The following is a 14,345-nucleotide window of genomic DNA, read 5'->3' as shown; positions in this document are numbered from 1 at the left end:
TGTTAAGCTGCACAGAACTGGGCAGGTCCTGGCGGTTCTGGGACACTTTGGACTATGGCTCTTCCTACAGGACTATGGCTCTTCCTTCCTATAGCTCAGGGATCAGCTTTGGCTCTGTGGACAGAAAATGCTACTGTTCCACTACAGCACCATGGAGGCAGTATCTGATATGGCTCCCCCGATCCCCTTCTGCTACTTGTGCCCCTGAAGAAGCCTGTCTCCTTGAGTGTGGGCTGGATCTAGGGACTTGCTTCAAATGAACAGAATAGGGCAAAAGTGATGGGATGTCATTTCCGAGATGAGGTTATAGAAGACTGTGATGTCACCTTCTTAGCGCTCTCTCTGGCTCTTCTTGTGTGTTTTCTCCTATGGAGAAAGCGGCAGAGGTCCACATGACTAGGAACTAAGGGCAACCTCCAGCCAACAGTCAGCAACGAATGATGTCCTCAGTCCAGCAGCCCTCAAGGAACTGAATCCTGTCCCACACGGCATGAATGAGACTTCAGATGAGACTGCAGCCCTTGCCAACACCTTGAAGGCAGCCTTAAGAGACACTCTAACCCAGAAGAGCCAGCTAAGCCATGCCTGGATTCCCAACCCACAGAAACTGTGAGGTAATAAATGTGGATTGTTTTAAGCCACTAAATCTTGGAGTAATTTGTTACACAGCAATCAATGATGAATACATATGCCAATCATGTCATGTTTTCGGGGAGAAAGATCCAGTCCCACTATGACTTAAATTGGAAACAGACTCTATTTTTGGGATAGCTCTTTGGGAATGGTGTGAAGGGTTAAGAAGCATTTACAACTGGACATTTAGCATCACCTTTGTTGTTATAATTGAAAAACCTGCAGCACAGAACTCACAAGCTGTATTGTCTCGTTAACTTCCGCACTCGGGGAGGCTTGATTTCCGGCTTTTCCGCAGCTGGTTGGGTAGTTTCCACACGTATAGGAATAGGACTTCTAGAGACACACCAGAAAAGCAGAACACCACCAATAAAAAGGTTTATGGTCTGATTTTGGCTATAGGGACTGCTTTCTCAGTTAATTTATACCTTAATAACATTGACAGTCAAGATATCCTTTTTTTTCCTCCTCTTTACTTATTACATAAAATTATTTTAAAATACCACAGAAAAGCCAAAACCAAAAAAATCATAGGGAAGAAAATACAGCAAGCAGGAACTGAACATAATTGGGGTACCACATAAAATTTCCCTGCCAAAAACACCCACTCCTAATTTTAGGTTTTGGTTCATAACCAGGTTTTGCCAGTAAAATGAGTAAAGAGAAACCTGTGGATAACCCGTTTTTACTCCAAGTAATCTGGTAGCTATGTTATTTTAAACGTAGCACAGAATATATTTTTTAAAAAGAGAGATAAATAATGATTAGAGTGTTTCATGTGAAAATGCATAATCAGAAGACTCTTAAGACTTACTCTGAAACATTTTAATTCTATGTCTAGGTGAAAATGTTAAAAATTGTTTCATTTTTATATTTCCTCAAGAAAATATGCCAGATAACCAATGGGCTTACTCAAAACCAGTGATTTTAAGGTAAAGCTTTTACACATTTTTGTACGTGACTGATTTCACTTAAAACACCAGAAATTACCTTCAGGGACCAACAGGCATCAAAACAAATTGAGGTTCTCAGCAAGGGACCTCTAGCAAGTCAGTTAACACTTCTGGACCTCCATCTTCCCTTCTATTCAATGCCTAATATGGCGATAGGTAGGTGGCCAGTGTCCAGGAAATGTTTGTTAAAGAAACATGTGAATGAGCAAATACGAAATTGGAGTCAACATACTTTAGGTTCATGATTTCCTCAAGTTGGGACCCCAGAGTCAACGGAACGTGGTCCCCGGAAGAACACATAGGGGAGCACATAACTTTGCTTGGGTGAAATGGTTGGTGTACGGAAAGCTTCAAGGAGGGATTTACGCTCAACCAGATGGAGGTAAGACTTCCAAGGTGGGAGACAGAGTGGAGACCCGGAACTGCTGATGGGTAAGGTCCCATTGGAAGAGCAGGGGATTGTGACTAGAGTGGAAAGCAGGGGCCAGGGCCTGAGGCACCTCAGGATGAGCTGTTTACGCCGAAGGCAAAGGCAGTCACTGAAGGTTTTAGGCAAGGAGTGGCAAGGTCAGACTTGCATTTTAGAAAGGCCCTTAGAGCATCAAAGGATGCTGGTGAGAGCAGGCCAGTCGGGAGCATCTTAGAAGACTGCAGTAGTGGTTCTCCAGGATGAGAAATGGTGAGGCCCGGGGGTAGGCCGGGAAGAGGGTCCTGAAGAGCAGAGGATGGATGTGGGTGATAATATGAAAGTCATATTGGCAGGACTTGGGGACTAATTAGATGAGGGCATGAGGTAGGTAACGGTCAAGGACTCCCCGGCCTCAGGTCTGGATCACAGGTAGGTAACGATGCCACTGACCAAGATAGGAAAACTGGTGAAGGGACAGTAGGGTAGGGTGGGAAGAGATGAATTAAGGTTTTGAAAAGTCCAAGAGGCAGCTGGGTATGGGTCTCTGGAGGAAGACAAATTTATACCAAGAACATGGGCCAGGCATCATGAGATGACATAGAGAAATATTAGTCTTTATTTTTAGCATCAAGTATTCCCCAGGGTAGTGGTTCCTGTCACCTTGGGTGTTTTTGAAATTCTTATTCCTGGCCTCCCCTACCACAACCACGCTCCCTCCCCCCCCCTCCCCCCCCCCCCCAACAACACCCACCCCGTCTTCCACCAAAGGATCTGAAGGGTCTGGAGTAGGACCTGAGTCTTTGGTTTTAACAAAATATGGTTGCAGTGCTCCTTGGACCCATTTTAGGAAACTCTATCCTAGGGAGACCCCCACCAATGTTAGCAGGCTGCCAAGGTGTCAGTGGGGCTGCCATGATCTACAGGTTGTTACTCACTTGGGCTGGGAGGGGAAGAGTATCTGCTTTCTATGAGATCAGGAAAGGGAGGTTTTCCTCTGGGTTTGGGTTGGTGGTAGCCTGGAGGCTTTAAAGAACATTTGTGGTTCTAGTACTTCAAGGAGCTCAGATAAGGAGCGTGTGAATGGACCACGGGAAGAGGGATGAACTGAGCTGGGACAGGGAGCAGAAGCCAGGTCATAAAGGTCACCCTATGCTCTGTTAAGGAGTCCGGACTCCACCGTGACTTTAAGCAGGGGAATGACAAGGTCAGATCTACATGCCTGAGAAGCATCTCAAAAGTGATTTCTTTTTTGGTACATCAGGTAGAAATATTAAAACAGAATAAGTGGCATTTCTGAGGCATAAAGGAAGTTGTTTATGACAGTCCTCTTCTCTTGCTTCAGGCTCACATTCTCTCTGTTTTCTTTTTCCTCTTTATTTTATTAGCAAATGCCCTCATGAGTAATGTTTTGAGGATAATGCTGAAGGTACTACTGTTTCCCCATTCAAACAAGAAGCAACAGACCTTACGTTAGCGTCCTGAAGACTGGATTTCTTATTGATATTTACAAACGTTGATTCCTCTTTTCCAACCTGTTAAAGAAAACAGGAAGGTTCGTCAAAACTGGACATCTTGGCATGCAAAAATGTTTCCAAGTCTCCTACATTCAAAGGATTACAGAGATGTGAAGGTGTATCAAAGAGGTAGATCATCAAGTACTCAGTCAATAACAAAATTTTCCGGTGTTTATTTAACAAAAAATGTTTTCTTGAGTCATTCCCCATCGCAGGGATTAACACGTAATCATTCAAATAAAATCAATGCTTGCATTCACACTCATATTGAGCACCTGCTACGTGCCAGCTCCTGATGGAATGAGAAGAGGATGGTGTGAGAAAAGCCAAACCCACAGTTTAATCCCCCACTTCACATTTTAGATCAGGAATAATAAGCAGCTCTATGCTCACACAGCACTTACAGCTGACAAAAGAGTTTAGAAGCTGTCCTTTCACATCAGTGTACCGAGCCTGGGAGGAATTATGTCATAGGATTTTGATAGAAGCCTTGTCCTCTTCCCTCTGGCGAGTCCCATAAAGAATGGTGGGGAAGAAAAGGACACCCACTCAGCCAGCCAGGCCAGCTGAACACACACTGGAGGTCAACAGGAGATGCAGCAGCCTGTGGTCCTCAGACCCACCACAGCGTACAGAGCTGGCCCTTTCACTTACCCAGTTATAGCTATACCAGTTAATAACTCTTTATATTAAAAACTCTGTGCACATAACAGGTGTGGTTCCTATCTCCTGGCTGCACCCTGACTGACACAGCGTCTCAGTCCTAGAATGCCTCTTTCTTCTACGTGGCACAGAGGAAATCCCGCAACGTGAAATCAAAGGCTTGCATGCATGGTACGCACCTGGGCGCTCGCTCGGGAAGCATTCTCCAGCTGGGCTTTTAAAATGTTACACTTAACGTGATCAGCCACGGGGGAAGGCAAAAGTGGGGTCTGAAGAGTCTTCTCAGAAACCTTTTTTTCTTCAGCCTGAGATGAACCAAAATACACGCAACAGACTGTAAACAAAGAACTAAGAAAACACATACATTAATCTTTCCCATCAATCATCACTGCAAATAACCCAAAGACATAAACATACAGAAAAGTGTGTCACTAACTCCTTATGTTTGTACCAGTGCTTTTACTATTTGCAAAGGATTCACAAGCACATCCTCTCAATCCTCTCATTCTCACGTGAAGCAGGGAGAGGTTGTATTAGGAAGCCCATGAGTCAGAAGATGGGGAAGGTCCAAAGAGAAGAGACTCTTCCAGTATTCATGCAGGTAAAGCCAGGACTCAAGCTCCGAGTTTCCTACACCCAGCTGCAGTGCTATTTCCCCCATAACTGCTACTTCTTACATATAAAGACCCAATTCTGTGACTTGCTGGGTTAAGGGAAAGAGTACAAAATACTAATTGGTATTTTTACAATAATCTTGCTGAAAATTGTGATTCTCAATGAGAAATTTGTATCTATGTTGCCTCATTTTAGAGTGTCTCAGACTTCAATAATCTGGTACCACCTTTGCTATTTTTGCCATTTCTCATGTATTAACTACACATGTACCTATAATTCGTACAATCCGGTTAAGGTGGATTACGCTGGGACCACCAATTTTAAGTGTGTCCTAAGCAATAGTATCTTTGACATCATAGACTTGGTGGCTATTATATTTATTATGACATAAATTATGATAATTATGTAACTATTAAAAAATACTCATCCATGTATAGAACCTGAAATCGTCTCTGAGGGTACACACATCATACTCTGGGAAATAATGTCATATTGTTAAGCATGCCTATTGTGGCCATTGTATATCCCAGCGCTAATATGGTGCTCGGCACACAGCACGTGCTTAATACATGTCTACTGAAGACGATTATAATAATATATGGTTATTATTGGAAGATATGTGTTTAATAAGAAAGATACAAGACCATATGATTTCTAAAAGTCAATTTAGTGACTTAATACGGCACATTAGCCACAATGTACCAGGGCAAGAACAAAATGTTCTAAAGGCCTCCAATTCTGCCATTTCCAAAATTAATCTAATTCACTAATTCAAAAGTCCTATTGAGCACCTGGATACACATAGTAGGGGTTTTATGAAAGCTCCAGAGGAAGCATAGGGCAACTGGCTGGTTGACATCATTGAATAAAGAAAAGAGGGCCGAGAATGCAGTTTCCCAGCAGGACCTCCAAACATATGGAGGGAATGTGGTAGAACAAGCTGAACCCAGCAATTTCACAAAACAGTAAGATAAGCAGAGACAGAAGACCTGGATTTGAATCTCCGCTCTTTCCCTTACTAGCACCATAAACAAGATGATGATGATGGTGGTGGTGATGGAGATGAAGGACAAGGAGGGTAAGGGGCGGGCAGGGGGCGGATTTCATATGCACATCTCATTGAATCCTCTCATTTAACCATCCCATTTGAAGGTAGATACTATCACCATCCCCATTTTATAGATGAGAAAAACAAAGCAGAGAGATGGCAAGTCACTTGCCCAAGGTCACACAGGAAGTACACAGAAGAGCCAAGATTCACACCCAGACTGGGTGACTCCGAAGCTAGAGCCCCTGACCACCAGCCACACTGGCACCCCTTAACCTCTCTGAGGCTGTTTCTTTCTTCATAAGATTATCATGACAATCACATGGGAAAAAGGATATGAATGGCACTCTCACATTAGAATCTTTGGTTAGAAAACAATACATAACTACAAAGAGAGCATCGGATATGAGGACACTAATGGTCCTAAGATCAAGCTGAGTATAAAGACAATAGACTGTTTTGAATGGAGTCAGGATCCTAAGAGACGTAGCGTTCTCTGAAACAAAACAGTAACTTGTTTATTAGTTACAGTATAGTTTTAGTAGAATTTATCTTGTACATGTAAATCCTGTTACATTAAGATAATTGTTGAAAAGATATGTAAAAGATAATACTAGCATGGGTGTTTTCACTGGTGTATGATGAGTTAATTTTTTAATTAGATCTAATTTTTTGGAATGATATGCCGGAATACAAGAATTGAACTGGTCCTAAAGCCCATTTGAGATTTTTGACAATTGCTTCAGGGGATATGGTTATACTGACAGTAATGACCGAAGACCTACTTTAAAAAAAAAAAATTGAATGCTGCTAAAATAAGAGTGAGAATTTAGCATTGATTTTCCCCTTGAATTTATTAATTCTAAACTGCTTTTTGGATATAAATTCAAGCTGGCTTGTTCTGAAACGAAGGAGCTACCTTTCAGCTCTATAACTTGACTCAGGTGAAGACCAATATAAATTTTGGAAAATCTGAGTGTTATTACATGAATATGTTTGCAACAAAGGCATCTCTATGAGGGATAAACATGTGGATTACAACAAGACCATAATTACAGCCTGGAGGACGGCACCCAGAATGCTGTGCTTTCTCTCTTTTGCATGGCCATATTTTGTATTTTACATTCAATTTGAATTGAGAAAAGAGGCTTTATCGTTCAATATGGAAAAACAGATTTCAAAACATACAAATGAATGATAATTGGGCTTTGATACTATTATAATTGGAAATGGTCTTCTGTTTGAGGATGTCATTTGGGGATAAAGAAATGATCAGATGCAGTTTTCACTTGTTGATACAAACTGTTTACACATTTGAAATCTGATGAGATTTAAATTCCTGTGATAATTTTGGGTATGCTTTTGGAATTGGGCAACCAAACGTCTTCTCACCATTAACATATCCAAACCTTAGACAAATCAGAGGATTCTTCAGACCGCAAAAAACCTTAAAAGCCATCAAAACCATTGGTTCCCAAATGTGGTATCATGATGAGTTGTGAGGATTGTTTTATTAATGATAAAGAATCATAGTATGGGGCTTCCCTGGTGGCGCAGTGGTTGAGAGTCCGCCTGCTGATGCAGGGGACACGGGTTCGTGCCCCGGTCTGGGAGGATCCCACATGCCGCGAAGCGGCTGGGCCCGTGAGCCATGGCCACTGAGCCTGCGCGTCCGGAGCCTGTGCTCCGCAATGGGAGAGGCCACACAGTGAGAGGCCCGCACACCACAAAAAAAAAAAAAAAAAAAGAATCATAGTATGAAGTAATATACTTTGCTTATGCATTAGGACAAAGTCAAGGTTATCTGACATCACTCTAGCCTACTTGCTCACTGATGCATTTCTTCAAGTGGAGGAGAAAAGAGGGGTATTGTTGCTTGAGCGCCAGGGAAATGCTCAGTAACTCACAGCTGTCTCAGCTACATCTTAACCCAGAGCAAGCCATTATTGGTGATGTCCCACCAATATTCGTGCAACTACTAATTACCTGGAGCTTGTGAGTTCTCTGCTACTGTATGCTATACTTCCCTGCAAAATATTTTTGGATTTTGCCAAACTCCAGGTAAGTTCTTGTTAAAACAATTTATTGTGTGGGCTGCAGAAGAAAAGTTGACAGTCAGGATACTAAGAGAGAGAAGACAAATCCAGGGGCACACAATCCATCAGGCTGACTCCCAACACCTGGCAGAGGCCTGCTCAATAAAGATTTATTGACTGAAAGAATATAAGTGCCATCCTGCAGGAGGAATTTTTTTCCAGCTGGCTATCAGGGAGGGTAGTATCAAAGAAAAAGTGGGTGAACAGGGTGTTCTGAAGTTGGGGCCCTTTAGTGATCAGAGGGACTTTAGGCTGCCCCGCTGGGGTGTGGGATTGCAAGGGAGTGGAGGGTCTTCTGAGAAATGCTGGAAGTGTAGTGCAGGCTAGAGGGATGTCTGGGGTGGAGGAACAGCCCCGATAGGAGGTATAACCTTCCCACGTTCACCAGCGCAGGTAAGGAGGGGGAGCTTTCCAGGCCAGATCTCCCAAATTCCTCCTATTCCCTCTTATAAAGGGGCAAAGCTAAGCATTAGGGTGGAAAAAAATGACCCATGAGTAAAGAATACTATTCCTATAGGGATTTTAAAAATTAAAATATGTGTGCAACAGTGGATCTCGACCAGGGGCAATCCTGCCCTTCAGGGGCCATTTGGCAATGTCTGGAGACAATTTTAGTTGTCACACCTGGATGGGGGTTCTACTAGCATCGAGTGGGGAGAGGCCAGGGGTGCTGTAAAACATCCTACAACGCACAGGTGAGCCCCCCACACAACATTATCAGGCCAATATGCCACTAGGGCCTATGCTGAGAAATCCTGGTGTAGAAAATGAAGAAGCATGTTGGAGTGCAAAGGGCACTGGACCAGGAGTCGGGAGCCCAAGGCTTCACCACTGCTCTGTGACCTTGGGAAAGCCATTACCTTTCCTCTGGTCTCAGACGTTGAAAAGGCTGAACTAAATGACAGATTGAATTCAGCACCAGCTTTCTACAGTTCTAAGATAAAACTTGGCTTTTATAAGGCTACCCATTTGGATATAAGAACAGGTCTAGCCAAAAGAGAGCTTGGTTTCTGCCCTGTCCCTTCCTCCGCCTGCCCTCCCTACTTTCATCCCTCCCTTCCTTCCATTAGCAAACAGTTACTGAACATCTACGATGTGCCAGGTACTGTCTGAGTGAGATAGAGGGTGCTATGGACTGAACTGTGTTCTCTCCAAATTTATATGTCGAAACCCGAACCACCATTGTGATGGTATTTGGCACGGGGCCTTTGAGAAGTAATTAGATTTAGATGAAGTCATGAGGGTGGGGCCCTCATGATGGGATTAGTGGCTTTCTACGAAGAGGAAGAAAGAAAGATCCCTCTCTTCTGGCAAGTGAAAACACAGTGAGAAGGGGACCAGCTCCAAGACAGGAGGAGAGCTCTCACCAGGGAACCAAGTCATCTGGCACCTTGATCTTAGACTTCCCAGCCTCCAGATCAGTGAGAAATAAATATCTGTTGTTTCAGCCACCGGGTCTATGGTAATTTGTTATAGTAGCCAATGCAGACTAATACAGAGGGGTAAAAAACGGAAAGAGGTAAATGTGGATGCTTCTCTCATGGAACTTTCAGTTAGAAGGATGGAGAGACCACTAACAGATCCAGCCTGTTGGGCCTCAGCACTGGGGGCAGCCCCTAGTGCTGTAATCCACCCCAAAAGAATGTAAGTGAATTTCTGCTCCTAAGAGACATGCTGAGCAGAAAAAGATTGAGTAGAAATCCCTCCAAGACAAAGGCACATAGTTTAGGAGGCAGGCAGGGTAATAATGAGAGGTATGAGTGAACCCCAGGTCCATGCTCATTGCCCAGCTCCAGTCCTTGGCACCTTATTTATGTTGATGTGCAGAGCAGGCCAGGGTCCGGCAGCCTTCACAGTTTCCAGTTCCAGCTTCTTTAGATGGGCAGCGGCTTCGCTGAACAGGGCAGGTGTTCCTGGACTCAGTTCTGCAAGTGAATAAGGAAAGGTTGAAAGGGCAGAGAGATATAGGTGATAAAAGATGCTTGCCAGAGCCCGACTCCCAGTGCCTTTCTGTCTGGCTTCTCCTCTGGCAGCTTGAATCTCTCGGGAATGCACTAGCAGATGGGATGTGAGAACATTTAAGGTCGAGGTGTCAAGGCCTAACTCTCCCAAATATGAGCAGTGGCCCTGGGCAGGTTACTTTACCTCTCTGAGCCTCTCAGCCATTTTCAAATGAAAATAAAATTACTTACCTTGCAGGGCTGCTGTGAATATTAAGTGAGGTAATTCATGTGCCAATGCTTTATTAATGGAAAAGCACTATGCAAATGGGAAAGATTAGTGTTCAGGCTAACAGACAGATGAATGTGCCCTTAAAAACCATGCTATGGGCTTCCCTGGTGGCGCAGTGGTTGAGAGTCCGCCTGCCAATGCAGGGGACACGGGTTCGTGCCCCGGTCCAGGAAGATCCCACATGCCGCAGAGCGGCTGTGCCCGTGAGCCATGGCCGCTGAGCCTGCGCGTCCGGAGCCTGTTGCTCCGCAACGGGAGAGGCCACAACAGTGAGAGGCCCGCGTACCGCAAAAGAAAAAAAAAAACAACAAAAAAAAACCCATGTTATGCTTCTAAAACCAAATTCACTGATTTTGATTTCTGAAAGTTGGATTAGTTCACCACCACTCCTCCCACTAGCTTGTTTTTATCCATTAATACATTAAATATTCAATATTCATTACGTATTAAAGTTTGTGCCACGTACTCATAGCAATTGGGATCTGGGAAGCTAGAATAAAGAGATGAATGAGATACAATTCTAGCCCAGTGGGGGAGACAGATGCCTGTGCAGATACCCCCAATAAGAGCGACCAAAGATTTATTTAATTATATAGAGCAAGAGGGAGGGCACTCCAAAGCCAGGAATTGGGGAGGGGTGTAAAGAGAAAGTTTCACTGACAACCTCTGAGCTGGTTCCTGAAGGATGTGTAGGAGTTCATTAGGGTGGAGAAAAGCATTCCAGGCAGAGGGAACAGCAGGTGCAAATGACAGAGCTGGGACGTGGCACAGTGTTTCATGAGAGGAGAGGAGTTCCACGTAGCTAGAGTGTAGTGAGGAGTGTGGGGGAAGGCTGGAGACCTTGGCAGGGGCCAGGCTGTGAAGGTCTGTGTGTGGCCATGCTCAGAAGTGCTGGCTTTATCCCAGGACAGTGAAGTACCATGGAAAGGTCTTAAGGCATTTGGTCAGAGCTCTTTGGTGAGTGCTCTCGCTCTAGCAGCTATAATTTGGAGACTCCACTGGAGGAGGTGCCCGTAGAGGCCTGTTATAGCTGTCCAGATACAAAAGGATGAGGCCTGGCCCAGGGCCGGGGCAGTGTGGATAGTGATGAGGGACTGATTTTTCAACACCAAGTGGATGATGAGCTCCCATTTCTAGCTCCGCCAACCCAGAATTGCTACCTGTGATCTACAGGTAAAGGCTCAATGGCTCATCCTCTTCACCAGCCCACAGACTTATGAAATATCAGACCTGGAAGACTCCTTGGTCATCTTCTCAACACCCTCCACCACATTCCACAGACGAGAAAACCAAGGATCCAAGTGGGGACTTGGCTCAACAGTGAGAACTAGAATCGAAGCCTCTTGACTCTTGCCTCTACCTTGGCACTTTTTCAAACCATATGTGATAAAGAACAAGTTCTTCCCCCACCGCCTATCACAGACCGATTCTTTGGTAAAATATAATAAAAGTGATTTTCTAGAAAAAGAAAAGAACAGTCATACAAAATCCAAGCCCACATTTTTAATTAGTTTTAACACATATAAAATTGCTCTGTCAAGTTGCTAGAAACGTTTCTAATTTGCTTACTCTCCATTTCCGTAATTTCTCTAGCTGGGACCTTTAACAGTATGCACTAGATCTACTTGACACCTTGCTCTCAGAAAAGTGGGATGCCAGAAATGGGACAGAATGGGCTTTCTTGTGGTTGGGAATGAGAGATTCCAGCCACCTCACTCCCGTGTGTCCCTGTTCCATTGCTTGAGCCAGTGCTGGATACGGCAGAAGCAGAGAACCGGCATGAAATGAGGTGGAGAGACGTTTGCTCTCTTGTAACGAAATCAGTTTGCTGGTAAATCATAATTTTTAAGTGGCCCCTGCCTAATGCACAAGGCTCTTGTCAGCTCTTGCCCAGACCTGGTAACCCAGCACAGACATTACCACTGTTCCGAGCTGCACTGCAAGGGGCTGTCTTGAGCATCTAGGAAAGCCGCACACACCCTGCAGCATCTCTCCCCCACCCTGCCCCCTACACTCCTACTCACTTGTAAGCGATTTACTGCTGGAGTTGGGGGACCTCAAAGGCCCCTCCTTGTTCTCCAGGGTCAGCGAGAGGCCATAGTTAGTGTGGTGCTGGTGCTGGTGGTGGTGATGGTGGTGCCTTCCCGAAGCTTTGGTGGCAAACGGTGTGCCCCCATTCTCCTCGAGGCCAAAAGGCAGCCGGTCCGAGCTGCTGAGCCCTGGGGAAGGGAGCGGGTAGCTGCAGAGGGTGTAAAAGTCAGGATTTAGAAAAGCAGAGAGTCTTGATATTCCTGTCCGTACTTTAAAAGATGTTCTCCAAGCATTGAAAACCAGGAGAAATAGGTTCAACAAACAGATCCACAGGGTTATTGTAGAACAGGACACAAAGGCAACACTGCACTCAAAGGAAAAGCAGAAAGTGGAAATTTGTATATATCAGAGATGTTAACCCTTAAAAAAATCCTTAAGTTTCAAATGAAATAATTTCTATTTTAAAAAAGACATCATGGGACTTCCCTGGTGGCGCAGTGGTGGAGAATCCGCCTGCCAATGCAGGGGACACGGGTTCAAGCCCTGGTCAAGGAAGATCCCACATGTCACGGAGCAACTAAGCCCGTGCGCCACAACGACTGAGCCTGCACTCTAGAACCCATGAGCCACAACTACTGAGCCCACGTGCAACAACTGCTGAAGCCCGTGTGCCTAGAGCCCGTGCTCCACAACAAAAGAAGCCACCGCAATGAGAAGCCCGCGCACCGCAACAAAGAGTAGCCCCCACTCGCTGCAACTAGAGAAAGCTCGTGTGCAGCAATGAAGACCCAACGCAGCCAAAAAAAAAAAAAAAAAAGACATCGTCTAAGTGGGAGGAGGAAGTCAAAGGCAATCATCAAATTAAAAACTAACTTGTTAAGCATCCTACGACAAGATCATGATAGAAACTGGAAGTCTTGGAATCACTTTCTCCTCCTCTCCATCACCCCCACCAGGCAGAAAGCACCTATTAATGGTACTGCTATGACATCTTCTAATTCCAACTGCTCCTCCGGTTATTACTGCCCTAAGGCTCTTGAAACAGATTCCCAAAGCTCTCCCAGCCTCTACTCCTCCTTCAGCCCATCCTCCACAGAGCACTAGCCAGAGAGCTGTTCTGATTACGTTCTAGAGTGTGGCACTCCTCACTCCAGGAGCTGGAATACCTCTCTGTTACTAGTGATTCCTAACCATTTTAAGATAGAGAACCCTTTGGAAATCTAGAAAACTACGGAACTTCTCTGCAGAAAAAGGCACCAAGATGCAACATTTTACACTCAATTTCAGCCCTCTGTAGACGCTCCGTGGAAAAAATCCAAATTCCTTTCCTCACGGCCCCCCTGTGATCTTGTCCCATTCTCTTTTCAGCTCATCTCCTGCTGTATTCTTCTCTGCACCCTAGTCCTTCCCATCCTTGTGCCTTTCACCTCTGTCCCCTGGAGTCCTTCCTCATCCCTAAACCCAGCTAAAACACCCCTTCCTCCAGGAAGACTTCCAGCCTTTAAGACCCAGATCAAAGGTCTCCTCCTCACACCCCTAAGCAGAGCTAACCCCTCTTTCTGCTCATTCCCATAGACCAGATTTCTACTGCCCACTCCTTCACTCTGTCTTCAAGGAGCTCACACCTCAGCGTAGGAAATTCTGTCATTCAATCAGTTACAATCACCCTAGAACAAGCCGCTAGGTGAGCATAGAGGTAAAGGCAACTCGTTTTTCTGGGGCTGGTGAAGGTGTTGGGAAAGGAATCATAAGGGCAGGATCAACTGGGAGAGAGTCAAATTTTGGTAGACATTCTTGAAACAGAATCCTTCTTCTTACAGAAAACCACACTTCTTGTGTTTGTATGAGGTTGATATTTCCCCTCAGAGTGGGCCAATCAGACTTTTCCCTCCTTCCAGGTAGAGTGACTTTTTCTGGGATATGATCCAATCAGGGACAGAGTTTCCTATAGGTTTAACATATGGAAACGGAGAGAAAGTGTCTCTCTTCCTTTTTAGAGTCAAACAGGGCCTTATTGTGACTTTTGTGGGTCCTAAGCACTTTGGCTTTCACCTCTTCTCCATAAAAAATTTAAAATTATATTTTATGACTGCATTTGTATAAAAATGAATATATTATCGGATATTAAACCATTTTCCTCAACTAAAAGTT

At 44.6% G+C, this 14,345-nt stretch overlaps 1 protein-coding gene across 3 annotated transcripts in view; it reads right to left on the bottom strand.

Annotated features, from left to right (window-relative positions):
* EPB41L4B (erythrocyte membrane protein band 4.1 like 4B) overlaps positions 1-14,345 on the bottom strand; it is a gene marked incomplete at its 5' end in the record, with an annotated part of 140,525 nt that overhangs the window by 26,663 nt on the left and 99,517 nt on the right. For all 3 annotated transcript variants that reach the window (XM_082656502.1, XM_082656501.1, XM_082656503.1), the window contains 5 exons: positions 871-969; positions 3,460-3,527; positions 4,352-4,477; positions 9,738-9,856; positions 12,188-12,402. In XM_082656502.1, coding sequence (XP_082512628.1) covers positions 871-969; positions 3,460-3,527; positions 4,352-4,477; positions 9,738-9,856; positions 12,188-12,402 — 627 coding nt within the window. The remainder of the gene's footprint in view (positions 1-870; positions 970-3,459; positions 3,528-4,351; positions 4,478-9,737; positions 9,857-12,187; positions 12,403-14,345) is intronic.

The sequence above is a fragment of the Grampus griseus genome (assembly GCF_964374135.1).
Source record: "Grampus griseus genome assembly, chromosome: 6".
Taxonomy (NCBI): Eukaryota; Metazoa; Chordata; class Mammalia; order Artiodactyla; family Delphinidae; genus Grampus; species Grampus griseus.
This window is presented reverse-complemented; position numbering and strand designations above follow the sequence as displayed.